The sequence below is a fragment of the Lutzomyia longipalpis genome, chromosome 3 (assembly GCF_024334085.1).
Source record: "Lutzomyia longipalpis isolate SR_M1_2022 chromosome 3, ASM2433408v1".
Lineage (NCBI taxonomy): Eukaryota > Metazoa > Arthropoda > Insecta > Diptera > Psychodidae > Lutzomyia > Lutzomyia longipalpis.
In genome coordinates, this window is record NC_074709.1 from 27764973 (window position 1) to 27791976 (window position 27004).

Below are 27004 nucleotides of genomic sequence, written 5' to 3' on the forward strand. Positions count from 1 at the left end.
TTTTTATTCGACTTCTGTATCTTTTCTTCAGCTCCTGAACTTTTTATTTAGACCCTGATTACCCAAATTTCCCCCCATTGCTGTATCAGTTTGGAAGAATAATAAATCGCAGTAAAACATAGATTTTTTGTAATGAAAAATAAAGAAATTTTATTGAAAATCCCTCTCAGACTATTCTAATCCATAAGTTTAAGAATTTTCTGAATAGCTATTTCACCTTCTTCAATTTCGTATTTCAAATCATCCTCTTTAGCTTTGAGTTCAGCGAGTTTCTGCATCTTCTCTGCATATTTATCCTTGAGATTTTTGTAATTTGCCTCCTTGTCCTTGAGCAGCTTCACAGATTCCCTGACGAGTTCTTTGTTCCTCTGCATTGATTGGGAAATTTTAATCTTTTCGGATTCTTCGATATTCCGAAGTTCACCAACAGCTTGTGCCTCACTTGTCAGCTGCAACTGTAGCTCATTGATTATCTTCTGTGCATCCGCAAAGATGTTCTTCTCGAGGGTTTTCTTCTCGATGAAATCCCGCAGCTGCTGCAGGAGATCCCCAGTTTTCTTAATGGATAAATGGATTTTCTCATTTGTAGCTGTTGCAGCGGTACTGGAGGCTACGTCTGAATCATTAGTTGCCTTCAGTTTTTCCGTTTCCTTCTGCGTGTAGGCAATATCCTCCTGCATCTTCTCAATTTTATCATAAGGAATAAGCTCATTCTGCATCATTTGCACCTTTATATCCAATTTCCGGATCTCCTCCTCCAGTTGCTTCACCTTCTCCTGCCACATGTTCCACCCTTGCTTGATGCCGCTGTGCTTCATCTTCTCCGCCATCATCTTCCCATCCACCTCATTGTCTTCCACCCTGAGTGCCAGCTCTTCCTCCTCCTTCATTCGATTTATGATTTTCTTCTTCTCAATGCGCGTCTGCAAATCCTGCCTACGTGTTGTGAGCTCCTCCATATGATGCCCGGATTCTTTGCTCTTCATGAACACCTTATCCTTGACCATGTCATAGTACAGGACGTAATTGAGGAGATTCTGCTGAAGATGCAGCGTCCTCTTTGGCGATGGCTCAATCAAGTCAAAATAGAAGAATTCATTCTTTTTATCCGACAACTTGTACAGCGAATTGACATCAGCGCACATATCCAGCTTGGCCAGCCGACACAACTCCTCATCCTTAGCCTTGAGCTGGGAAAAAAGGAATGAAAATTTCATTAGGAAAAACCGCTAGAAACGGCAAATTTTCTCTTTTCCGTTACATTAATTGGGACGGCTTTGTTAATCTTAGCAAAGATATTTGTGAGACAATCCATGAGGAATAGCTCATTTGGGGATAGAAGCTGCTGCTCCGAGATCCTGGTTGGCATCACCGTGTTCCACTGCTCAATTAATTCACGCAAAGCCATGATTTTTCCGATTTTTCATTAAAAATTTTCTTGAGAAAGCAAAAGTTGGCGGTTTTGAAATAATTTTGACGTCTCACTGTCAAACTTATCTTAATTTTATACGCGAAAGAGGAAAAATTTTTACGCCACTGTAAAATATTACGTGTTATTATACAGCGGTATGTAATTTAATAAGAATTATTCGATGTTTACTTTGAGTCCTTTGAGTAAAGAATTATTTATTTTTATCTCAATTTTGTCAAAAAAGAGTCAAGAATATAAAACAAACAGATGAAATTGTTTTTCAAAAAGAAAGTTCGGGTAACTTATTCAACAGCAGTTTTTATTACACACAGTGTAATAAAAACAATTCCAAGACATTATTTTACCTCATATAATACCAACTTAACGCCACAAAATTTTCTACACAGCAGCGTATAAAAATCACATGACATCGAATGACATCCTCGCGTAAGACATGAAGTGTTAAAAAACTGATAAGGGGGAAGTCCCCGAAATATTTTGATACGCAGTGATAAGAAATTCGCGAAAAACATTCATTTCTGTGGGATCAATCTCATCGATAAGACGCTACGACGCTCCCCAAGAGGGACACGGAGAAATTCCTCGATTTGATGGCGCAATCCGAAGGGAATACACGGAATGTTGTCAAGCACGTGTCAGTGCTTCCACGGAAATCCTCAAGTGTCACCTCCAGAGCTCCCTCACCGGCGTTGCTCAGTGCGTATAAGGAGTTGCTTGGTGTTGTCTTCAAGATTCCCAATGGAAGTGTCAAAGCGCGTGTTCTTGCTGCCACTTTGGCTGCTCTGAATGGGGAATCCCCGGATTCGTCGAGCAAGTCATTGTGTCACTGCTCCGTTGAACGAATTGATCGCAGTACGCAGACAACCTTGGACGAGGAAGTGCCAAGAGTAGCCACAGATTCCGCGCAAAAACCCCCAATTCTCTCTGTTGGTGGTGTCGTGAAGGGTGGCAGGAAACGGAAGGTACTCACCCCGACAGCCAGTACAGGGAAGGATCTCGGGGTGAGGTTGACGGAGCGACAGAAGTTGCTGCGACAGCAGATCAAGGAACGTCCCGCTGTGAGGTCATCTGAGCGCCTTCCAAGTGAGACTGATCTCACGGAAACAATTGTGGAGGGATTCGAGAGTCTCCCTGATGAGGAAATTGCTGCCATGCTGCGAGATTTGGAGGCCTCAGTGCATCCGGATGTGAATAAGGTTGTGAAGAATTGGATGCTCAAGGACTGGATTGAATGTACGGAATACAATGATGATGGATATTTGTGAGTATCTGCCTTAGATTTAAAATCTGTTTTAAGGGAGTTTAGGGGAGTTCAGTGACCTTGTTATTCGTTCGAGAAAAAAAGTTAATTGGTGAGAATTGAACCCGCGACGTTTCCGTTGATTAGTTGTAGCGCTAACCAATTAACCCAATTGGTGGGAATTATTTGAAAAATGAGGGATTTACAACAAAATTGAATAATTAGCATGAGAAAAACATCCTTCTAGGCCAATTCACACCGCAGCATTGGAGTCAAATGAAACCCTACTAAAGCGCCAATGTTTAACGCTGAATTTTCGCAAATTGGGAGTGGATTTGGAGACACTCCAGGGTCACAGTGCCCTCCAAATTGCCCTAATTAGTCAATCAGACAGCCGAATCATCTCCCTGCTCATCGAAAAGGGTGCAGATGCGACAAAAGTTGACCGGAATGGGAATAATTGTGCCCTCTTGGCTGCCAAGCATGCCCAGAACGTTGAAATCTTCACAACTATCCTCCGGAAGACATCCCTGGCTGAGCTCCAGAGAGAAAATTTCAGTACTCACGGAATTTTCCGCATTGTCGTTGATTCTGGGAAGCTCAGCTTCCTCCATGAGCTTCTACGGTACGTCGATGAATGCCTGGGCTTGCAATCATCCACTCCCGAGCTGAAGGATGAGAAAAACTTCATCACAGCATGCAAGGATAAAATAGCAAAATTCTCCGAGGAAGATCCCGTAAAAATGGCTAGGAGTGTTAAAATTAATGATCTGAAGGCACGAATGATAAATCAACGTGATAGAATGGCTGGAAAAACTCCCCTCTTCTGTGCCGTGGAGAAGCAGAAAGGTAAGATAAATGATATTTAAATTTTGCTCATTGTTCTGCTGATAAGATAATTTTTTAAGAAATGAGGGGATTTTTTGAGAGAGAAAGGGGGTATTCATTGATTTTTTCTGTACACACTAAAACAACTAAAAAGTTGAAGAAAATGGGATTGAATGATAGTTTTAAGTGCCCTGAATGCTTCCAATAATTTCATAATGTTGCAATAGATCCCCTTAAATTGATACTCTGCTCAACTTCTGATTCATTTCCGGAAAATCATGACGCGTTAAATTCTCTAAATTCCATTCTCTTGATTAGTTTTTATTTTTCTTTCAATAAATTCTTCAATTTCATCATCAAATTGGTCATCAATGAAGTGAATCAGTCTTCATTCATAAATCAAGAATGAAATAGAGATTTCTTTTGAACTTCTTCCCACAGAATCCCTCATGTTGGCTCTCCTGGTGAATTATGCTGATCCCCGCGTGAAGACTTTCATCGGCGTGGATGCCTACACAGTGGCCAGTGAGGTATTGATGCAAAAGAAAATCTCCGTTCCCCTTTCCACGATGATGAACATTATTGAAAATATAAATTTGTGCGAAAGACAAGAAGAGGATTTGGCAAAAAGAAGGAAGTCTATTAGAAAAAATTCATCAGAATCCGAAGAGATTCCCTTGACGGGAAAGAAAAGAAGGAAAGTTGCACGCTGAGCGTCCGGAGAGCCCGAAAAAGGTAAGAATAAAGTTATTAAAAAAAAATTGCGTTGAAATTACGTTGGCTTTTTGATTGGAAAAGAAAGGAAAAATTGAGAAAAAAAAAGTTCCATCAAGAATTTATTAATTAAACAAATTCAAAAGATTCCGCACTTTGTGAAGAAATTGAATTTATTCAGCTATAAGAGGTATCATCAGAATTCCCCTCCAAGAGGCTAGGATTAAGTGGTTGCAGGGATGGAGGAAGGTCAGGAAGAGCTTCATATTGCCTTTGGTGGTAGGGATGAGTCCAGAAGGGTTTCACAGAGCATCCATCGCGGACAGCTCTGTCCCAAACTCTCTCCACAAATTTCTCCAACCACTGTGGGTCTGGATTTTGTACTTCCGGATGTTTCCTGGCAGTTTCTGCTTCAATTTGCAAGCGCATACCTTCCAGTTGATCCTTTGTGTAGTGACTGAAGCGACATTCACTTCCAAATTTACACGTTGTCCCCTCAAGGATGCGTTTGCAGGTTTTCTTCCGGGATTCCTCCAGATAAATTTCTTTGATTCCTATAAAAAAGGGTTTTTTGAGTTTCTTTGAAGTCTTGGGAAAGTTTTCTTTACCTTTGAATTGGGCGTGGTATTCTTTGTAGGCTTTCTGATGCTGTAGGCCCTTTAGGTGCTTCTTCCTTGTGGCCAGGATATCCTTGAAGGACTTGTTGCAGTAGTCGCAGTAATAATTTTTGCCCATTTTTCTCTCACTCAAAGTTTCATCAAACATTTCAAATAAAACTTTTAGGTTAAGTTCTTGTGAGGTTATGTTGTTTTTTTTGTAATTGTAACGTATTTTTCCGGGAATTTTCTCAACGAATCTTTTTATTTTTTGAGAATTTAAAATATTTCTCATTTTTCTTTACAAAAAAAAAGTGTTAAAGAGTAACAAAAGAATAAAAGAAAACTCTTGAATTGGAAGAGGATTCGAACTCATATCCTTCACGTTCTAATCCCCCAACGTAAACCAATTGAGCTAATTGGTAGAATATTTCAAAACAAGTTGCTACCATTTTTCCATCAAATTCCATTTACTTTTCTCCCTAAAATTTGAACAAATAACCAAATAAAATCCATAAAATACATTTTCATTGCTAAAAGACATTTTATTGGCGTAATATATTTTGCTAATAATACAAATTTAATGTCATTTCTTTAATTAAAAATAAGAGTTTAAAAATATAATAATCAAATTAAAATTATTTTATTTGTAAAACGGTAGTGAGACGAAAAAAAAAAATAAATGTGTAAATAAATTACAATTTTTCTTTAAAAGTTAGTTATTACAGAAACTGCTGATGTTAAAACAAATAATATTTAATGCATAAATGTGCTAATCACAGTCAGTGTCTGAAGAATGTTTTCCAGTAGAGTGCTCTTGAGAGAAACTTAATTGTTCATGGAAAGAAAACACAAAAAATTAAGAAAATATTGCCTTGAGAAATTAATTAATAAAAAAAAACGATTTTCTCAGGTTCCGCATGAGTTGAGTTGTGGGAGGTAAAACATCTATAGAAAAATATAACATGTTTCATTCTAAATTCATTATTTTTTTTGAATCAGTTTTTTTAGGTTAGTTTTCTTTCAGTTATGGGGCCATCTTGTTTTTTAGAGCGTTGTTGAGTTTACAGCATGAATTCCATGCACGAGAATCGTGGGTGGAAGATCAGCTGTTAGTTCAGTTAGGAGATCTAGGTAGGCGAGGGATTTAATGTGAGCCTGTGGGCCGGATGTGTGCGGTGGGGCTGGTAGGTAGATGAAGGTACAAGCCGTTTGATCGGATCTCTCCCGAATCAATTCATTCACCTTCTGCATGTACATCCGGGACCGATTGAGGTGCTCCTCTGAGATTACTTCCTCTTGTTGTTCATCCACCTGCGTACCAGGGGCCTGCGTGAAGCGCCGCATGACTGCACTGTGACGCGTAAAGTCATCATTCTTTGACCATTCGGGAATTTGGTGAATTGTCGCATTGATCCGGAAGAGTTTCAGCTGCTGACTCAGGCGGAATTCAGCGGAATGATCGAGTGCAGCTGGTGGGGTCATTGTGAAGTTCTCTTGATTATTCTGCGGCGGCTGTTGCGTCTCACAGAGGAACACGCGGACGTGGAGCTTCTTCCAGATGGGCAACATGTTGAGAATGCAGGAGAGTTGCAACATAAATTGGGAGACAACATCAAAGGGATCCTCATTTGTAGGATTGAAGACATTCACTGTCCACACATCGATGTACTTGATGTGATTACTGCGTCCAATGTGCCCTTTGTCCATGCGCTGGAAATGCCTGCAGAGGCAGACATTCTTCCTCATACGCAGCACATCATCCACAATGGCAACGTATTCCCTCGGTGAGAGTTTCTTCGGTGTCGCCTGATCGCGTGTTGGGAAGATCCTCGTGCCCTCGTCGTCGGCAGCATCACTGCGGAAGGCTTGAGTGAAGTACTGGGAATTTTCGGAATCAAAGAAATCATAGAGATTCTCCTCATCGTAGAATCCCATGACAATTGTATTGGGCTTCATGGCACCCATTCCGGAGATTCTGATTAGATGGTGCGTCCCTTCCCGGACGCTCTTAGCCAAGGTGACCTCAGCGAAGGCTTTAACCTTGAGGTGATCAATGAGAGAGAGCCAGTATTTGTATTCGTCAATTGTGGGATCATCATTGTCCTCATAATCGCCTAATTTGACGTGCCCCAGCACGTAGAGCCCGCCCTTCTTGAGATCATTCACAAACTCAATGAGTGGGCAGCATGAGCGTGGACTTGAGACAAGGAGAAGCATCTGTGGACGCCAGAATTTCACATGATCCTTCCGGGAGTCCAACATGAGGAGATACTTTCGCACCTGATGGAACATTAGAGCTTGCGAAATTGATCCCCATTGCGCTCCCTGTGACGCCGGGGAAAAGAGATGCAGCCCAATGACGAGGACAAGGCACAGAATGATGCTGGATGAGGAGTAGATGGGATTAATGACGAACATCATGATGAGTGTGCCAATGAGGCCGAAGAAGCACGTGTGCCAGGAGTAATACTTAAAGGATGGCCGGAAATTTGGGGCTCCGGTCAGCTCAATGCCCAGACAGGCTAAATTCGTCGCCAGGTAGGACAGCATGAAGAGCACCGAGTTGATTTGGGCAATGGTATTGAGGGAACCAATGAGGAGGATCACCTGAACGAGGAACCAGCTCGTAAATACCGCCACCACCGGGTTACCCTTCCACGTTCCCTTAATGACAAAATTAAGGCCACTTCCGTATACTTGGTCCTTTGCTAGGGCTTCCAGCACCCTACTCGACCCAATCATATTGCTCAGTGCTGCCGAAAAGGTTGCCGTTGTGATGCCAATGGCAATGAAGGGCTTCCACAGATTGATTGGCATGAGGAAGAGGAAGTTATTCTGCAGCAGGAAGCGTGAACTTGTTGCCGCCATGAGAATTGCCAGGAGGATGTAGCAGACAAAGGTGAAGGCAACAGCTGACAGAGTTCCCCGTGGAATACTCTGCGAGGGGTTCTTCAGCTCTCCCGACATATTAGCCCCAGCCATGATGCCCGTAACCCCCGAGAAGAGCACCCCGAAGACAATGGCAAAGTTCACCTGACTCCCACCGGATGTATAATCCTGACTGTAGTTGCTGTACAAATTCTCATGGAATGTTATCCGAGAGAGCCCCGTGTAGGCCCCATACGTCACATTCGTTCCATTCTGCACAAGTTGATTCTCCTGCGGGATGGACACCTGCATGGGGCCCTGTGCCAGGAAACTGATGTACGTCGACATGAGGCACAGGGAGACAATACCGAGAATCATGACGGATGTCTTGGCGAACATTGTGGCCCCAATGAGGCAGACAATCAGCATGATGGCATTTATGAGGGAGCAATAGAAGAAGCGCCACCACCTGCTGTCCGGCAATGTAAAGCCCCCCTCCTCAACCAAATACCCCGATGGGCCGAAATTCTCAATTAAACCCTCAGCACAGCCCGTGACACAGAGCCCACATCCCACAACATTGGCCAGGAAGAAGAGCGTACCGATTGAACCACCAAAATCAGCACCCAATGTACGACTGATCATGAAGTAAACACCCCCACCGTCTACAGCACCATTAGTTGAGATTGCACACACAGATGAGACGGTGAAGAGGAGGATGGTGTAAGCAATGGCGAACTGCAGGAGGGTGACGAACAGCCCAGCATTCCCAACGATAAATCCTGCCGAATTTAATGATTTTCTTTAAGGCTTGATTTTGCTCTTTAAATCTCCTTTTTGGATTTGAAGAATTAATTTGAATGTATGAAAAAATATAAGGGAATGTGGGGTCAATTTAAAATAAAAATTATTTTTAAAAAAATTCCAATAAAAAGATGATTTTTATGAAAAGTTGTCAGTTTAACTGATTTTTCTTAGACCATTTTACTCTTTTTTCTGTGAAAAATGCATTTTTTAAAGCTTTTTTGGAACTTCGGCAACAGATAATTAACGGAAATTTCAAAAACTACGGGGCTAGAAAAATCAATACGTTTTCTAAGTCAATTTTGATTTTTTTAAAAGTCGATTTTAAATTAGTTTTCTAAGAAAGATTCGCTACGATTATTTTACTGTATTCAGTAGGACAATTAGTACTATTGGAAAGGTAGGATACTAACTGTCCCACTGCGAAGACAAATTTCCTTATTCTGAAGCCATTTTACCGCGGAGAAGTCTTTTTGACGACGGTCCTACCACGCGATCACGACTGCACTGAAAAACCTATTTTTTTTACAAGTTTAAATTAATATTGCATTTGGGCTTCATACAAATACTTTAAAGGCTGAAAATTAGTCCAAAAGTAGACGATTAAAAAGATCAAATAATTTTTTCAATGAAGTTTATACCTTAAAATCCTTAATGATCCTTTTTGCCCCATGTGAAATTTTCCAATAAAATCATTTGAACAGAAGAAACGGTTAAAGAAATTAAAGAATTGTCGATCAATTTAGCAAGGAGAGATCATAAACTGATTTTTGATATTGCAAAACGTTTTGAAAAAGTTCATTGTGCTGAGGAAAATTCATTTTAGCCCCAAAATTACATGAATAAAAGCCACGTACTTTGTAAAATTCTGGCAAATTAATCGTGAAAGTTCTAAAAAAGCTCTAACAGGGAATATCAATGATTAAATTTTAGAAAAAAGAATAAATTTTTTTTTAAAAATTGACTTAATCTGCCTTATCCTCTACCCCAACTACTCAAAAATAAGAGAAAGGCAAACTCTTCATGAAAAAATCACTTAAAAATGTCTAAAATATTTTTTTTGTTATAAAATTAATTTTTGAACGTTCTAAAAACCTAAAAATCTCACAAGGACAAGGATCAGAAAGATCGGTGAGTCAAGAAGCTCGATCTTTCCTGACTTTTGAATGTATTTTTGCCTCAAAGGCTTCTCTGACATTTCCTTGTGGGCTTAAAGTGGTCCCAAAAATTAAATTCTTTGAAAATAAGGAGAAAAGATCCTTTTCGCAATCCCAGAAAAACTTTTCCTGCACGCAGGATCCTTTCAAAGATTTTTTTTCTTTACGATTAAACCCTTTTAAATCTCCCTGAAATTATGCCTTGATCACATGCATAAGCATGACGTGCATTCGTGGATAAAAAAAATGGAACGGAAATGAATTGATGACGACAAGTGGGAAGAAAAAGAAGAAGAGGAAGCTCATAATTCAAAAGAAGAAAAGAAAGAGACTCACCGACACGAATGAAGATGAGTGCACTGAACATTGAGAGCGCCACAGGGCTGAAGACACCAGCAAATGTGCCCAGAGTCCTTCCGGGAGACCTCTCGGGGTCACTGATGCCGAATTCCACGTACCCATCGGCACCGGATTCGCTGCTTCGTGACGAGAAGATGCCCCCAAAGTTGCGCCACAGACGCCGATTCCCAGCAATTGGGGCGGTTTCTGTGTCCGCGGGGTCCGTATTTGTGCTCATGTTATTAATGCTTGGGGACAGCATAATGGGGTTAACTGGATTGTGTACGGTGTGAACTGGAATAAAGGAGAAATCCGCCGTGAATGAGGCGCGCAATTCCACCCACAATTTCGCGATGACGCATCACCAAACAAAGCTTTTTGAGGGCTTTTTTGCTTTTCCGGACAACTTACCCAATTTTCCTGGAAAGCTGCAAATAAAATCCTTTCCTTCGGTCTTTCTGCAACTATTTTGCAAGCTTATGGGGCTTGTGGGAAACTATTGAAGCGCAAATAGGACCATTTTTCATGGAAATCAAATAAGTGAAATTCCTAAACACTCGCGAATGCCAATCAGCTGATTTTTATCCAAGTTTATCCCAACTTTGCCGCTTAATCAAAACAAACAAATTATCGCTCTTGGAGTTTTTTCCTGCATTTTCTTTGTTTATTCTGTGCTTAATTAAAAAGTTTTGTGTGGAAAATCTCCATAGAGAGGAGAAGTTTGATAAGTGATTGGAAAATAGGGGCAGAGTTCACGAACTTTACGGAAAAAAAGGTAAAAACAGTGACATAACCTCAAAGGGATAAACGTTTAGTAAGGAATTTTTCTTTACACAGGAAGTTTCCACAAGGAAATGGTCAGTGATAAGAAGAGAAGATCCCGTTCAAGGGAGAGGAATGATGGGGTGAAGGAGAGGGAGAGGGGACGTGATAGGGAGAGGCGTCGTTCGCGATCAAAAGAACGTACGGAAAGAATTCGTTCGCGGTCCAGGGAGCGCATTCGTTCACGTTCCAAGGAGCGTGAACGTCCCAAAGATACTCGGTCAGAGCGAAAGGATCCCAAGGAGAGGGAGAAATCTCCAAAGGATCGCACCAAGGAGGTAAAACCCACTCCATCGACGAGCAAAAGTGAGGAGAAGGTAAAAGCTGAAGTGAAGGCGGAGGAAAAGGTCAAAGATGAGGAAATTGAGGAAGTTTCAACAAAGAAAGTTGAACCACTCTCACTGGAAGAACTCCTGGAGAAGAAGAAAGCCGAAGAGGCTGCCAGAAGTCGTCCTGTTTTCATTTCAAAGGAACAACGAGCAGCTGAAGCTCTTAAAAGGCGTCAAGAGCAGGTGGCTGCTCAGCGTGCAGCTCTGGCCAATGTTCCACGCTTTGGGGATGTTCCTCTTACGAATATCGTACCAAGGGAGCGTCCAATGCCGAAGGAGCGTGAACCTCGTGAGCCTGAAGGTCGTGCAGACAGGGAGAGAAGTGATAGGATTGAGAGGAATGAAAGAATGGAGAGAGATCGCGAAAGGAATGATCGGGGTGATAGAAGGGGTGGTGGTGGTGGTGAAAAGGCACCTGAACGTGAGAGAGATGACCGAAGAAAGCCCGCGGTAGCTGATGACATGGCCCCGAAGGATAAGGAGAAGGAACTCGAAGCGATCCGGGAGAGATATTTGGGCATAATTAAGAAAAAACGTCGCGTCCGGCGTCTCAATGACAGGAAGTTTGTCTTTGATTGGGATGCATCGGAAGATACATCTGTGGATTACAATGCTCTGTACAAGGAGAGGCATCATGTGCAGTTCTTTGGGCGTGGGAATATCGCGGGGATTGACATAAAAGAGCAAAAGCGGAAGCAGAGTAAATTCTACGGGGATTTGCTGGAGAAGCGTCGCACGGAGGCGGAGAAGGAGCAGGAGAAGGTGCGACTGAAGAAGGTGAAGCGCAAAGAGGAGAAGCAAAAATGGGATGATAGGCATTGGTCGGAGAAGGAGATTGATGAGATGACTGAGAGGGATTGGCGAATCTTCCGGGAGGATTACAACATCACCATTAAGGGCGGGAAGATTCCCAATCCGTTCCGGACGTGGAAAGAGAGTGGCTTCCAGAAGGAGATTCTGGATATTGTGGAGAAGGTGGGCTACAAGGAGCCAACACCCATTCAGCGTCAAGCTATTCCGATTGGACTGCAGAATAGGGATATTATTGGTGTAGCTGAGACGGGATCCGGGAAGACGTTGGCCTTCCTCATTCCGCTCCTTGCGTGGATTCAGAGCCTGCCGAAGATTGAGCGTCTTGAGGATGCAGATCAGGGTCCGTATGCCATAATCCTGGCCCCAACGCGTGAGTTGGCGCAGCAAATTGAGGAGGAAACTGTGAAATTCGGCACTCCGCTGGGGATTCGCACAGTTGTGGTTGTTGGTGGGTTGTCCAGGGAAGAGCAGGGCTTCCGTTTACGTCTTGGGTGTGAAATTGTCATCGCCACCCCGGGGCGTTTGATTGATGTCCTCGAGAATCGCTACCTTGTCCTCAATCAGTGCACGTACATTGTTCTCGATGAAGCTGATCGAATGATTGACATGGGCTTTGAACCAGATGTTCAGAAGATCCTGGAATTTATGCCTGTCTCCAATCTCAAGCCAGACACGGAGGAAGCAGAAGATGCGCAGAAGTTGATGGCGAATTTCTACACGAAGAAGAAGTACAGACAAACAGTGATGTTTACAGCCACAATGCCTCCAGCTGTGGAACGTCTGGCCAGATCGTACCTCCGTCGTCCGGCCACGGTGTACATTGGCTCCATTGGTAAGCCCACAGAGCGCACGGAACAAATTGCCTACATGATGGGTGAGAATGATAAGCGCAAGAAGCTCATGGAGATCCTATCGCGTGGCATTGAGCCACCAGTGATAATCTTTGTGAATCAGAAGAAGGGCGCCGATGTCCTGGCCAAGGGCCTGGAGAAGCTTGGCTACAACACGTGCACCCTGCACGGTGGCAAGGGTCAGGAGCAGCGTGAGTACGCCCTGGCATCCCTCAAGAATGGCAGCAAGGATATTCTCGTGGCCACTGATGTGGCAGGACGTGGTATTGACATCAAGGATGTCTCTCTGGTCATCAATTACGACATGGCTAAATCCATTGAAGACTACACGCATCGTATTGGACGAACAGGACGTGCAGGGAAGAATGGTGTGGCCATTTCCTTCCTCACAAAGGACGACAGTGCACTCTTCTATGATCTCAAGCAGTGCATCATGTCCAGCCCGGTGTCAGCTTGCCCGCCGGAGCTAATGAATCATCCGGAGGCGCAACACAAACCCGGAACAGTTGTCACGAAGAAGCGTCGAGAGGAGAAGATCTTCGCCTAAAGGCAGCAGCGATATCTCCATTAAAATATCTCCAAAATATCTCTTCAATATCCCCCATTGAGCACTGCGTGAGTAAATAATGTATCTATTTCACTAAACACTGTGCGAGAGAATTTTTGTCTTTTATTCTCTTTCTTTTCTTTTGGGAAATTTTGCATGCAGAGATGGTTCGAAATTGCATTAGGAAATGAAGGAAAATAATTATAAATTTGAGGAGATTAATAAAATAAAATTATATTGAAATTATTTTTCTTTTATTTTATGAAAATTGAGTGAAATTCTGGAATCAAGATCAACAAGATTTTGACTCCCCTGGGGCTGTATTCTCTAAGAATGAAAAACTCTCGTGATAAACTCCCGAAGGCTTTTTGCAGAAAAAGTGAGGTAAACTTAACATGAGCATGATCCTCTAAGAAGAATAATGAATCCGTGATAAACTCCCGTAAGATTTTCCCGGTTTTCACGTTTCTTTTAAAGCGCTAAAACCTTCAGGAGTTTATCACGGGACTTTTTCACTCTTAGAGAATTCATGCCCAGGAGTTTCAAAATTCCTAATTATTCAAAATTGAGTATTTAAAGAAATAAAGATAAGCTACTGAATTATCTGCAGATGAGTTACGGATTTATCTGCAAATAACTACATTTTTGGCCACAGTTATTCTGCATGTGAACTACAATTTAGTCTGCCGATTATCTGCATTATACATACACCCTTCGGAATAGAAGTTAAAAAAAAACTAACATTTAACCCTTTAAGGTTTTTTGGGTCATACGCTGACCCAAACGTGAAACATTTTATTTTTTTCAATTATTTATTAATGTAATTGTTTTTCCATGTTACAAATGCATCAAATTCACGCATAAGGGGCCAAAGAAGACGTTCTGACTGAGAAAAGTCCTCTAAAAAATTCATAGAATAAAAATCGCGATAAAAGAGTGCATGTTTTAATGTTTTTATGTTTCACGTTGGACGTTAAAGGGTTAACAATAATTATTTGACGTGATTCACAATTAATCCAGAAGTTATTTGAGTAAGAAAGATTTGCTTTGTTTTTTGTAATTTTGAAAAATTGTGAACTAACCGATACACTAGTCTTAATAAATTATTATTATCTAAATAAAGACTATTCCTCTAATAGCCACTGAGGATAATACGCAGGGTGTCGAAAGCTCTGGCAATTCAAATGTTTTAATTGCTGAATCGAATTTTACCCGACGCTCACCGGAAAGAATTCCAAAAATTTTCAAACATTTCATTTCTTTCACGTCGGTTTACTACAATATTATTAATAAAGTTCTTGCAATAATTTATCAAAAAATAATAAATTTATCAATTTACCAAATTAGTTAAAAAAAAACGAATGGAGCTTCAATATAAAAAAAAAGTTTAAAAAACATAATTTAGGATACATAGTATGATGGCACAGCAAAAAGAATTTGTATTATGCGGTGTTGTTTTTCGTTCACACTTTAACACGGCGTGTAAAGCGACTCAGCACTGGCTGATGGATCAATTGTTATGATTGTTAAATTAAGGGACCCCAGGAGTGTCTCTCCCCTTAGGTGGTCATACAATAGAAGAGCACAGGAGAGAATACCTTCAATGGGCCCCCGTCTTGCTTTTGCCTTTGTATTCTGCCGTTGTTCCCAAAATATCTTCATTTAATGCTAATTTGATTTTTATTATCGATTCATTCAATACCCTTCTTCGTGCTCTGTGGTCCCTCCTCACAGAAGAATTCAAGATATATTTGAGAAAATTCTTTAAGAGAAATGATTAACTTTTGGTAAAATATTTGATGAGATTTCTTTAGTGCGCGTGTGGCATTAAATCAGCAATCAATAGAGTGCTGGAAGAATGAGAATCAATAAGGAAAAAAAATTGGCCACCCATTGGATTTGAACTCACAGCTTTTGATTAATTAATTGCCACGCGAACCAATTGACCCAACAAGTTTATCATTTTTGCAAGTAATCTACATAATTTTTTGATCAATTTCTGAGTAAAAATCTTTCGTTTTTCTTCATGAGAAAGTCTGAAGAACGCATGGGTGGAGATGTGTTAAAATCCTTAAAAGATCCTGAGCAAAGTCTATAATTTCGCTAAATGTTTCTCACCTTCTTCTGATCTCAATGGGTGTGGACTGCAAAATACCTTCAATTTACCTTTAATTTCCAACACGTTAAAAAGGAGCAAAAATGGTGTGAAAATCCTTGTGATAACGAGAAATGTTCCCTGTCTTGTAATTTATAATCAGATACGCACGATTGTAGGGACTTTTGGGGGAGATTCTATCAGAGGGAACTCAACTTAATCACACGAGGAGGCCCCTGTCAGGATTTTTGTGTGATTGATTGCGCACATCGATCGAGGAAATTCCTCACTGGCGTGCGATCGAAGAAATTTATTTTTGAGAGAGGAAGGAGAAAAAAATGTATCAAATAATGGTCAAGAGGATCTCGTGTGTAGTGGACAGGAGGGACAAAGGAGAGCAAGCAATACTTGCTTGATGTTCTCTAATCTCGATTATTTTGCCATCACTCACTTTTTGCAGCTCCCGTGTCTTTGTCCATTTTCTTTCCTTGCGGGTGTGAAGATTTCTCAAAAAAGCAAAGGGCGGGCGAGTTTCTGCGGCGGAGGGCGCTTTTTTGTTTCTCAAAAGACGCTGTAGATGGCTGTTCTTTGACTCCATTTTGATTCTTTGAATTTCCTTACATTTTTGGTTGTCATTTTGGTTTTAGGAGTTTGATTCTCTTCAAATTGGAATTAAATTGAAGGGAATTTAATTCTGAATGTAAAATATATTAAACAACCATATTTAATTAATTAATTTGCTAATGATCCGATAATAAACTTAATTGCTAATTTTTAAATTATGTCGTATTAAAAATAAAAGAAAGACTTCAATCAATAAAAAAAATGAAAATTATTATCTAAATTTTTCCCCTGGCGTTTGCAAGTCTATTTTTTTCAATAAAATCCTTTTGAATACCAGGCGCCTCCATCTTATTTTTTGGCTTTCATTACTCCTTAAAAGGCACTTGAAGATCATTAAAAATTATTCCTAAATAATTCATTTAATTTTAAAAACATTTCAAAAAGAATACAATCAAAAATGATTTAAAATTAAATCCTAAGAAAAAAGAAATTCCGCCGTCTGATCTTCACGCAGCTTCTGACTCCTCATGGGCCAGACAGCGAAGAGAGAGAGAGAGAGAGAAATTGAGTGAATTATGAGCAGTAGCAGGTATATCACTAACATAAGATGTTTTTTGGGGGTGATCGCATGCGGCGCCTCATGGGCTTTCGGTATTGGCGGGAAGGAAAATTTTAGTGTATTTGTGAGAAGGTGCGAAAGGTACGATAGAAAGGCAATCACAGGCGGAGACTCTCTCTCACTCTCTCATCGGTCCATCAGACTCTTAGCTGTGGAATCTGTGATGATGATCTTCTGTGAGTTGAAGAGATTTCTTCAGCAGCAAAAGCAGTTGAAGAAGAACCTTTGCGGTGATTTGACGTGTATTACTTCTTTTTCTGCTTCCTTCACAACGTGTTGTCGTTGCGTGAGATTTTTTTTAAAAAAAGATTTGTGAGAGATTTTTGTGCACAATGGCCTACCTGGCTTATCATCAGAAGGAACAATTCTCAAGGATCGATGATCTCACAGCGTATCATCCGAATTATCCTCCATCAAATGAAATGGACTATGGGGATCATTATGAGTACAATGGGGCGTACGGGAGCAGTGATGCATCCTCAGTGTGCTCACACAGTCCTAGTGGGAGTCTCGATGGGCTTCAGAGGAATTTCAGCGATATGGCTGTGACGTACAAATCCTCCGCAGATCATCTCACCAGATTCCACGAAATTGAGGCTTATCAGAGGAACTGCACAACGGCCCATCTTTCAAATGAGATGGACTGCAAGACATCCCGTGAGATGACAATTTACAGCCGTCCCAGTGGCCATGGGGGTGTGGATGTGTTCAAGAGGAGACGCCTGGCTGCTAATGCGCGTGAAAGACGCCGCATGAACAACCTCAATGATGCCTTTGATCGTCTCCGCGAAGTGATCCCTTCCCTCGGAAGCGACAGGAAGCTCTCCAAGTTTGAAACACTTCAACTTGCCCAAGCCTACATCTCTGTCCTCGTGGAGCTCCTCAGCAGGGATTAATCACAGGGAATTGCTGAATATGAGAAGAAGGAATGTTTAGTGCTATTTAATCCAGTGCTGTGGAGGAGATTTTCTTGAAATTTTCGAATTTTTGTGCTAATTTGTTGATTTAAAAAAGAACTAAAGGACTGAAATTGTTAATAAGGATAATGGTAAGGATTTGATTGCATTTCAAGTCTTTTTTGTTATGCTCTTCACACACAAAGAGGTTTAAAATTACAGGTAATTTGTATTTTTGGAGTTTAAATTAAGCCTGATTTCTTTCCTTTAATTTAATAGAGATTAATTTATTTGATTAAAAAAATGATTCAGGTATAAAAGATATGAAAGAATTTAAATTTAAATGTTTTAAGGACTTAAATGTTCTCTTAATTTAAATTCATTAATTTTCATTGAGATTTTCCCTCATATGACATCAAAAGGCTGGATTAATTGACTTTATTAATTCCCTTAATTCCGAATCAATTTCCAAAAAAAAAAGAAATTAGGAATTTAAAAAATGTTATTGAGCCTTTAATCTAATTCTTAATTTGATCCAGATTTTTAAGCCTCTAAAAACGGAAGCTTTACAATTTTGGAGGAATCATAGATAAAATCGTTTAAATTAAAAATTAAATTGAATTAATTCAGATTACAATTAATGATTTACAAAATATAATGCCTTCCATAGATTTTTGATTTAAGCCTTGAATATTTTTTTTTTTTAATATAAAAAAACATTAAAATGCGACTTAATTTTCTACTCTAAAGTTGGCATAATTCAATCATTCTTAACCGACAAAGAAATAAAATTAGAATTGATTTTTGCATTGAAACATTTATACATTTTGCCTGAAGAAGTTTTTAAAATAAAGCAAAACGTCGCTTTTTCTATGCAACTACTCCAGGATTATATACTTTATTCTTTACAACCATCTAGTGGAGAATTTTAAAGACAAAAATCATACATTGGGTCTTATTCAGCGACCAAGAAACCCTTGAAATTGGCTTGAAATCTTCAAATTTCAGTACAAAATTCAAAGATTTCAAGGGTTTCTTTGTCGCTGAATTAGGCTCATTCTTTGCAATTAAATAATCCAGTTTTAAACCTATTTGTGTGTGCAGAGCTTTAAGAACAAGAAATTCTCAATTTTTCACAAAGAAAAAACTTTCATTCTAAAGTATATTTAAAAAGAAATTACAAGAAATATTCTCCACAGCATGAATAAAAGAAAGAAAAAATAAACTGATTAGTTTAATTCCTATGTAAATTAAAGAGAAAAAAATTAATGTTATAACTGATTCTTGTGCAATGTTCCAATTTAATAGTTTAAGAATAGAGCTACATATAAGAGAATTTTGTTAATGTATAATTATTTTCTAATATTAAGAAGATTCATTGAGGGGAAGTTTAACAATAAAAATGGAATTTATGAGTAATTTCTGTGGCGTTTTTTTTTTGAGTTGATAAATCATGCGCAACGTTCTTCGCGGTGTGAATGGCATCGCGCAAAAGTTCTACGTTCTTCGGCGTAAGGCCGATGGGCTTCCGTTAGGAAGATTTCGGTAAAAATATTCATATTCACTGTGTGTGGAATAATTATGAAAAGAGGAGTAATTGTTAAATTTGATTACCAATAAATCATTCTTTTTTTTCTTCTTCACCTGCAATTGAGATTTTTCGTCATTTTCTTTGCCTCTTCGATGGAGTTTTTTTTTGTGTGGCGCGATGGTGTCTCTTCAATTGATTTGTGTGTATGTCTGTGCATTTGAAGGAATAATTGGATTGACCAATTGAACTCATACTCAATCAAGAACTTCTTTGAGATGTCTTTTTGATGAACGAGTTTTTTTTTCTTTCTTTCCCAAGTTGAGCAGTTTAAGGATAATAACACCTGAACAATTTCTCCGACTAATTGATCTTATTAATTTGTTCTTATGCTTGTTCAACACGCGGTGTATTGCTCTTTGATTCCCCGCGCGCGCGTTGATCTCACATATTGTCGGAACGATTGACATTGGATTTACACAATCGCACGAGAAGGGAGCAAGAGGAGCGTGTGTTCGATAATTTTCAGCCTGATTCCCCCGACTGATCAAGACAAATATTTAATTCTCGCGACTAATTTTGTAAAAATCGCTCGAAGATGTGCAAAAGGGGAGCTCTTTGCAGCATTGCGGTGGATGATAAGAACAAGCGAGGAATCCATTTGAACTGATTGATTCTGTCGGCACTTTTTGCTGCTCAAAATTCTTTCCAACATTCTCCGGGATTGTGGAAAAATGTTGATTTTTTCACTAAATAATTTTCCACAAAATTCTGCAAAATATTCCGAAATTTCATCCCAAAATCTTCCTTGAGAAGAATTTCCATTCTAAGGAGTTTTAAGAAGATTCTAAAAAGGTTGAAAGGAGCATGGTCTAGCCATAGAGCACGAGAGAGAGAGAGAATTAGTAGGTCATTAACCGTCTGTGTTCGATCAAAATTCGAAAGAAATTATGCCTGAAGCAGGCACATGAGGATTATCTATTTGGGCATTACATACTACCTTTTTTCTCCTCACGCGTCCAATCTAATGCCACGAGCCATGCTCAAACATGCAAATATGTTGCCCATATTCGCCGTAAAGCCCAAAAGCATGAGAAAAAATTGTCTACCCATCAAAATTCATCAGCAAAATGCAAATTTAGAAATTCATGCATCGCAGTTTTTTCTTGGCTGAATTTTGAGGAAGGGAATGAATTCCTTACATTTTTGGGATATTTAGTTACTTAATTTTACTAAATTTCCTTAAAAATGCATAAAAGTGAATAAACTCCTTTTCTCTCCCTCTCCCAACTTCTCTCTCACTTGAAATCCTCAAAAAATTAAAATTAGGGAATCTCCACGGCGGGAAGAGAAACAATGTGCGATGAATGGGAAATGATTAAGATGTATTGATCGATAAATGAAATAATTATCAAATTTGTTGCTTTGTATACATGAAAAGATTTTTTAATAGTTTCCCAATACACCACGCGGTGTAAGAGAGAAAAAAACGCACCTGTAAGAAATCCGCTCGAATTTCTTTGCTGAATCATCGCGCTTGTTTTGTGAAATCATGCGTGAAATATTAAAATGATGCGGGAACAATAAACGCGCAACTCTTGTACACCTCTTCTTGTGTTATACCAACCTTCTGTACACGATACAAGAAGAGTCTGAAGGAGCTACCTCAACGTCCAATGCAGTTAAATTGCAACAAGAAGACGGAAATACTTTCACAGACTTCCCAGCATCCTCCCGCCCTTTATTAAGTTTTCTTCTTTGGAAATTTTCTTTTCTTTTGGCCACTTCCTCTCACGCAGAAAAAAAACTCACCTTTCCCCCGAAAAAAAAGAGGAAGAAAAAATGGTTTACAGCTACAGAAGACATTTAATTTAATTCTACACAACATTCGAGGGGAATTTTGTATTATTAAATATCCATTTTCAATTTATCTTCCACAGGATCTGTGCGAACGGGAGGATGGGAATTTCAGACGAAAGGAATATTTTTTTTAATAGAAAAGAAATAAAATTCAAAAGGTTTGCTATTTGTAGGAAATGATAGTAATTTTATATCAGAAAATTAAATGCATTAAATCGACGGATTTAAAAGCGAAAAAATATATTGCGGTGTTAAAATTCTTTGAGATTCCGAATAAAGATGATAAGGAGGATAAAAATCAAGAACTTTTTTTTTAATCTCTCATCAAATTGAATAAACTCCTTTAACCTCTAGGCCGCCAAGCGGGGTCGTTGAACGACCCCAGCGCTATATTTCGTGTTATATCTCCATAAATATAAAAGATATCATTCCCATCTTTTGGAAATAAGTTCCTTGGTTATCTGAGGAGGTTGTGTAAAAATTTCAGCTCAATCCGACCACCACAAGAAAAGTTATTAAGGAAAATGTAGAAGAAGGGAATTCAAAAATTGGTGTAACGGCCATGCTGCGGAAAATTTCTCAGAATGAAGTTAGTCACATCATAAATCATATGGTTGAAGGGGGTTGAAGGGTTGTGTTTACTTTCTCACTTTACCATCTCAGTGTCAGAATTATCGCGAATAAGTAACATAAACAACATAAAACATAATTAGAAGCATATAAATGTGCAAAACAATAAAGAATATTCGAGAAATATTGCCATTTATCACGGTGCGGGAAGTGAGGGGAATGTGGGGAAGTAGTGAAAAAAATAGCAGTTGCAGTCAACTTCGTGGCAAATTTCTCAAGAAGAAAGTGTGAAAAATGAGTGAAAAATGTTTTTCCCTAATATCTTCTTCTGCGTGTTTCCGGGTGGCGAATTTGTGATGCAAGGGGCAAGAGGACTATATAAGGAGTCTAAAGGTAGTGACCCGACAGTTCCCGGTTTTATAGTTTATGAGAAAATCGACTTCCTTCTTGGGGTCGTTCAACGACCCCACCTTGGCGCTCTAAGGAAGCTCCAAGGTCTTGGCGGCCAGCAGGTTAAAAGCTATGCTCTTTGGCATTGTTTTAATTTTTTTTCATCTTAAAGAAACTCCAGTTGAAATAGCTTTCTATTTCCTCTCTTTGGCATGGAATTGAGTGTAATTGTGGGGGTAAAGCAGGTATAATTTTCACTTCTACTTCATTTCAAACTGAAAATGTAGAGCTCAATCACACTGTGATGGTTCTAATAAACATTCCCGTCAGATTTATTTGAGTATTTTTGACAAAAATATCATTTTAACCACGCGGCGTCTTCTTGTATATGAAATTAATGGTTAGTTTGTTCACTTCAAGAGCAGAATATGCGGTTAAATGTATTATTTGAACTAAACATGAAGATGATAAATTACGAATTAATTGGTTGATTTGAAGTGTTTAAGATTTTTTTCCAATTCTTTTTATTTGAAAGCGCACGCTTTGTGATCATATTCCACGTTGAAGAAGTAACATCAAAATTGAGGCACAAAATGTAATGAATTTAACTGTTAAAGACATTCCTAATTTTCCTCTAAATTCTATTAAGCCCTGCCATTATTATTACTCTTCTTTTTGCTTTTAGCTTTTTTTTTGGAAGGTTTTGAGTTCGTTTTTTTCCCTTCAGCTTCCTCAATTTTAATGATTTTCTTTAAATATTTATTCTTTGTTTTATTTTTTTAAGTTCTTAAGGGAAGTGCTAAATCGAATTACAACGCATAGCCATAGCTCAGAGGAATACCAACTCTCACAACTTCCGTATAGAGAAAAAAAATTAACCAAAATGTTTCATTAAAAAATGCTAAGAAATCCCTTGAAGAAGAAAGAAAAGGAAAAGAAGTGGTATGAATGAGAAGCCCCTAAAATTGATTCATACAAAATTCAGCAGACAATTGAAAATGATTGGCGATGGTGTTTTGGGTTCGAGAGGGCCTCCAAAAGATGATGGGAAAGACGCGGCAATAAAAGAAAATTTAAAGTGTTTTGTGAAGATAAAAAAGAAGGTACCGCAAAACAGGTAGCTCTGTTGCACTTCCTTCAGCAAATCAATTGTCCTCCCATTCAGAGGTACTCCCTCCTAACATCTTCTCAAACTTCTCGCGGTGAATGGCGTTTAATACTTTGTTCCCAACAATGTGGTTTAAGAAATTCCGCCTAAACCTCAAAACTATATTTAAAGTAATTTGAAGTAATTATTTTAGTCTTTTTTTTGGTAAAGAATTAGAGCTTTTTCGGTTCATATTCTGAAGAAGAAAAGAAGATGTTATAAAGTCATTTAAATTTATTCGATATAAGCTCATTAAAACATTAAAATTTACAGAAATATTCTCTATCTTTTGATTTTTGTGAATTGACAAAGGGTTTCAATCCTCTAGTCTGGAGCTAGTCAAACTCCTCAAAGTCCTTAAGATTTTAATTCTAAAGCATCCTTAAATGCCAAAATGTAAAAGAAGACAGCAAAATTAACGACTTTTTGGTTCTCTTCAACCCCTTCTTCAGGTGAAAAATCATTGGGAAAATTAAAATTAAAATTATTGCAATTTCGAAGCAACAGCTTAAGAAAATGCACTGACCTTCATTTCTTCAGGAAGCATAAAGCAAGAGAAATAATTTTTATTAATGTTTAATTTAAATCCATAAATTCCATATTTCACAAAACTGTACGCGCGTTCTCCACTGGATTTAAGGAGAAACTCTATGCACGGAATAAGACTAATCTATTGAATAAATTGAGATGCATACGAAGAAATTAGATGAATAAATTAGTTAGAAGTTTGATAATATATCTCCTTGTGCGCATTTCCACGTGAAACCGGTCGAAAAATCCATTTCGCCGTGAGATGGTAATTTGTTAATGCTCTTGGGGTGATCAGAAGCTCAACTCACGCGTATAGCTCCTTCGGCTGCACCAAGAGCTACAATATTTTGTATGATAAATTCATCGTGCTCAAGCGTGGACTTTTCAGCATTGCGCAGTGAATAAATGATTCGCGATAATCACCTTTGGGTGGCTCTAAAAATGAAAAATCGCTACTCCTGTAGAATGAAAAATAATTTCCCAAAAATATTACTTTTGCGGATCATTTTGCTATTTCATTGCACATTCATTGTGATTTAGCAATGCCACTTTATTATAACATCTCCTTCTTTTAGCTATAGATGGGGGGCTCTAAGTCTGCGCAATAGGAGCGATATGAAAGCATCTAAATTGCGAGCAAATTAAGCTGCTCTCAAATGGCTATGGGAGATATATATTGTCGGTGGATGCGTGAAGTGAATTAATAAGATCAGACATATATAGCTGGCGGAATATGACCTTCAAGGATCATTTTACTAAAAGCCCTATTCTTGAGGAATTTTCTCTCCACATATGTGGGAATCTCCTCTTCATCTCTGGCTTCACTCATTACCATTTCATCGATCATAATCACGTCACACATTAAAAAATTTATTCATCATTTTTATATTAAATCCTCTCATTGGACGAAATAGTTTTTTTTTTAATATAAAGTGAGTGTGAAGAATGCGCTTTAATATTATTTACCAAATATCTCACACAGAAAATGCTCTAAATTCGGGCAATGCGGATATGATTCATGCTAAGATTATTCTCTTTTTTGATTAATTAATTACATGAGAAAGTCAAATAGTCGATAATGGGATATTCTGCATTCTTTTGGAATAATTTTCCCGCCTTGTCTTTTGGGGGAAGATTTTGATAAAAATCTTTTATTTTCTTTTCCAATTTAAAAGTTTTTTTTTAAAGATTTTGACAATTTGAGCTCTTCAGTCATTCTGTTGTCGTTCTATAAAAGAAAAACAATCAAAAAAACTTTAATGAGCCATAGAAAAGTAATTTTCTTTCAGAGATCCGTAGAAAGAAATAAAATGTCAAAATCTTTAAGATTCTTCTTTTCCCAGAATACCAAAAATCTTATAACTCCGAATTTTAAGGAAATAAAAGCAAAGATTTGTATCCGAATCTACCCCAATATCTTCCTTGAAAAATAACTAAAGGAGTCTATTCATTTTTATTCTTTTACAAACAAAAAACATTAAAAAAAAACTTCGAAATGAGTACACTCCTTTTCGCAAGAAGATCGTTATAGAATCCTCCCGGAGTGGGCGTGGTTTTCCCCTGAATTTATTCAATAAACAACATATAAATAAATTAGCTTTTTTATCGAACGCATTGATTGTTAAGAGAAGGGGCAAAAAACAATCCGCACACCATCTGCAAAAAGGATAGCTGACAACCCCTCAGAGGGAGAGAAACTATAAACTAAACCATCTGAATGATGTATCGAAATTCAAAATGAGACGACACACGTTCCTGCTGAAATATTATTGAAATGATCCCAAAAAGTTAAACAACCAAATGTCGCATATTTCAACCTTCTTCTGCACACCCTCCGTGGCCAATTTATTACCTGTATAGAAGGATATTGTACCATTACTTATGGTTTATATTTAACTATATATTTGTGCATCATATATGATCCTCCTGATGGGTCAAAAAGAAGGAGGATCATGATGGCATGCGAGGGTTGTACTCGATCATTAGGGCTGTTGTTGTAAAAAACATTGCGAGGGAGGAAGTCAAGCGTTCGAAAGCACGCGTCATTCATGCTACAGTGATGACCCTTCGGTAAAATGTTAATTTTTTTCCTTTGCCCGATGAGCATAAAAAACACGATCATTATCTAATTACGATGCTCCGTTCCCCATCGATGACTTTTTTGTGTCCCTATTGCAGAGGATAAAAAAATAATGAAGATTTAAAAGGATTCAGGGTGAAATATTGAATTTTTATCAAGAAGGATTCCTTTTATCGATCCTCTACTCCTGAATGGCGCACGTGGCGCATGAGGTGATGATGAGGATGAAAGTGAAAAGAACGAGAAGGTAGCAAACACATAAAAATCACTAATTTATGGCATAATAAATATTTATGTGTGTTCGCCTCTGGATCATTTAGGGCCTTTTGGGCTGTACGGAGGAGGTTCCAGAAGCCTGAAAGAAGTTGAAAATTAAAGAGCAAAGAGATCCTTTGATTTCTTATCTCTCCTTAATGCCCATCCTTTGGTCCTTCTAATGCGTTTTCTTTTTGTCCTTTAACACAAATCCAATCATTTGACCCCAAAAAAATCGTCTCAATGGGTTCAATAGGACTCAATGATGAGCCTGTGAAATGACTTCTTGTCCTTCTTGTAACTTCTTATCGAAAGTTGAGACAAAAAGTGTAAAAAAACGAGATGATTCTTCTTCTTTATCTCGTTCTTCTTCTCAACGAATTGCCTTGTTGATAAGTTCTTCGGTAAAATGGTGTAAAAATTAACAAGAAATGTAACACAAATTCCAAAGGAAAAGACATTTGAAAGAACAATAAAATTGATCCTCTCAACGCTCTCAAGCTTTGAAAAATAATTATCCACTCAAATGATTTATTATTAAAAATATGTCAGTTTTTTCATAAAATAAAATAAAAGAATTCATAAAATAAAATAACAGGGAGTCAATAAATCCTCGACAACAAAGATTAAATCACTAACTAAATTGTATATAGAAAACATTGGCGCCGATATTTCGCGGAAAATAATTCGCATTTCTGCATAAAGTTTTTGGGGCACAAAAAAGGGGAGCAGGGGGATTTGGGAGAAAAATATTTATTAAAAATGAATTTATAATTACATATTTGTCTCATCAAGACGCACCCAAAGACCACAGAAGGTGGGAAAAGAGCGGAGATTGAGGGAGATGTTTGATGAGAGACGAATGAAGAATATGGAATGCCAGTCGCTCATCAAACAGAATTTTTAATTAATAACACAATTTCTGAATATAAATTTCATATTTTCACATACAAACAGCTCATAAAATGCACGAAATCACAGACTCAAGTGGAAAAGGATTAAATGGAATGCATGAGCAATGCCTTTGCTGGAACCATTAGAAGAAAAAAATCTCCTCTGAGCATTGAATTAAATTACCAAACTTATACGCAAAAGTATTTATCCTCTCAAAAAGACTTCTGAGAGT

General features: G+C 38.5%; 6 protein-coding genes across 7 annotated transcripts; 3 read left to right on the forward strand and 3 right to left on the reverse strand.

Moving 5' to 3' along the window:
* Window positions 1-123: 123 nt before the first annotated feature.
* LOC129793604 (uncharacterized) lies at window positions 124-1489 on the reverse strand. Its single transcript, XM_055833732.1, has 2 exons — window positions 1262-1489; window positions 124-1190 (listed from the first exon to the last, which is right to left on the reverse strand). Exons 1-2 carry the CDS (start codon window positions 1406-1408, stop codon window positions 177-179), a joined length of 1161 nt encoding a protein of 386 aa, XP_055689707.1. The 5' UTR covers window positions 1409-1489; the 3' UTR covers window positions 124-176.
* A 344-nt stretch (window positions 1490-1833) lies between these two features.
* LOC129793607 (uncharacterized) lies at window positions 1834-4275 on the forward strand. Its single transcript, XM_055833737.1, has 3 exons — window positions 1834-2693; window positions 2920-3521; window positions 3942-4275. Exons 1-3 carry the CDS (start codon window positions 2023-2025, stop codon window positions 4211-4213), a joined length of 1545 nt encoding a protein of 514 aa, XP_055689712.1. The 5' UTR covers window positions 1834-2022; the 3' UTR covers window positions 4214-4275.
* A 44-nt stretch (window positions 4276-4319) lies between these two features.
* LOC129793608 (zinc finger matrin-type protein 5) lies at window positions 4320-4987 on the reverse strand. The gene is made up of 2 exons (XM_055833738.1): window positions 4823-4987; window positions 4320-4768 (listed from the first exon to the last, which is right to left on the reverse strand). Exons 1-2 carry the CDS (start codon window positions 4977-4979, stop codon window positions 4392-4394), a joined length of 534 nt encoding a protein of 177 aa, XP_055689713.1. The 5' UTR covers window positions 4980-4987; the 3' UTR covers window positions 4320-4391.
* A 343-nt stretch (window positions 4988-5330) lies between these two features.
* LOC129793605 (solute carrier family 12 member 9) lies at window positions 5331-10544 on the reverse strand. The gene is made up of 3 exons (XM_055833733.1): window positions 10393-10544; window positions 9979-10275; window positions 5331-8463 (listed from the first exon to the last, which is right to left on the reverse strand). The coding sequence occupies exons 2-3, from the start codon at window positions 10241-10243 to the stop codon at window positions 5858-5860; spliced, it is 2871 nt and encodes a 956-aa protein (XP_055689708.1). The 5' UTR covers window positions 10244-10275; window positions 10393-10544; the 3' UTR covers window positions 5331-5857.
* Window positions 10545-10575: 31 nt separating this feature from the next.
* On the forward strand, window positions 10576-13586 carry LOC129793606 (probable ATP-dependent RNA helicase DDX23). Of its 2 annotated transcripts, none has more exons than XM_055833734.1 (2): window positions 10576-10756; window positions 10819-13586. In XM_055833734.1, exon 2 carries the CDS (start codon window positions 10836-10838, stop codon window positions 13341-13343), a length of 2508 nt encoding a protein of 835 aa, XP_055689709.1. In that variant the 5' UTR covers window positions 10576-10756; window positions 10819-10835; the 3' UTR covers window positions 13344-13586. The 2 variants fall into 2 exon arrangements, with proteins under 2 accessions (XP_055689709.1, XP_055689710.1); XM_055833735.1 differs by having other exon boundaries at window positions 10580-10756; window positions 10823-13586.
* A 3367-nt stretch (window positions 13587-16953) lies between these two features.
* Window positions 16954-17517, forward strand: LOC129792340 (basic helix-loop-helix transcription factor amos). Its single transcript, XM_055831252.1, has one exon. The coding sequence runs from the start codon at window positions 16954-16956 to the stop codon at window positions 17515-17517; it is 564 nt and encodes a 187-aa protein (XP_055687227.1).
* Window positions 17518-27004: the final 9487 nt, after the last annotated feature.

What these genes read in the sequence shown, in the direction of transcription:
- LOC129793604 (XM_055833732.1), bottom strand. Translation starts at nt 1,408, where the DNA reads ATGGCTTTGCGTGAATTAATTGAGCAGTGGAACACGGTGATGCCAACC. An exon ending in ACAAAGCCGTCCCAATTAAT is followed by an intron (nt 1,191 to 1,261) that starts GTAACGGAAAAG and finishes CTTTTTTCCCAG; the next exon opens with CTCAAGGCTAAGGATGAGGA.
- LOC129793607 (XM_055833737.1), top strand. Translation starts at nt 2,023, where the DNA reads ATGGCGCAATCCGAAGGGAATACACGGAATGTTGTCAAGCACGTGTCA. An exon ending in TACAATGATGATGGATATTT is followed by an intron (nt 2,694 to 2,919) that starts GTGAGTATCTGC and finishes ACATCCTTCTAG; the next exon opens with GCCAATTCACACCGCAGCAT. An exon ending in TGCCGTGGAGAAGCAGAAAG is followed by an intron (nt 3,522 to 3,941) that starts GTAAGATAAATG and finishes TTCTTCCCACAG; the next exon opens with AATCCCTCATGTTGGCTCTC.
- LOC129793608 (XM_055833738.1), bottom strand. Translation starts at nt 4,979, where the DNA reads ATGTTTGATGAAACTTTGAGTGAGAGAAAAATGGGCAAAAATTATTAC. An exon ending in ATACCACGCCCAATTCAAAG is followed by an intron (nt 4,769 to 4,822) that starts GTAAAGAAAACT and finishes CCTTTTTTATAG; the next exon opens with GAATCAAAGAAATTTATCTG.
- LOC129793605 (XM_055833733.1), bottom strand. Translation starts at nt 10,243, where the DNA reads ATGCTGTCCCCAAGCATTAATAACATGAGCACAAATACGGACCCCGCG. An exon ending in ACTCATCTTCATTCGTGTCG is followed by an intron (nt 8,464 to 9,978) that starts GTGAGTCTCTTT and finishes TAAATTCGGCAG; the next exon opens with GATTTATCGTTGGGAATGCT.
- LOC129793606 (XM_055833734.1), top strand. Translation starts at nt 10,836, where the DNA reads ATGGTCAGTGATAAGAAGAGAAGATCCCGTTCAAGGGAGAGGAATGAT.
- LOC129792340 (XM_055831252.1), top strand. Translation starts at nt 16,954, where the DNA reads ATGGCCTACCTGGCTTATCATCAGAAGGAACAATTCTCAAGGATCGAT.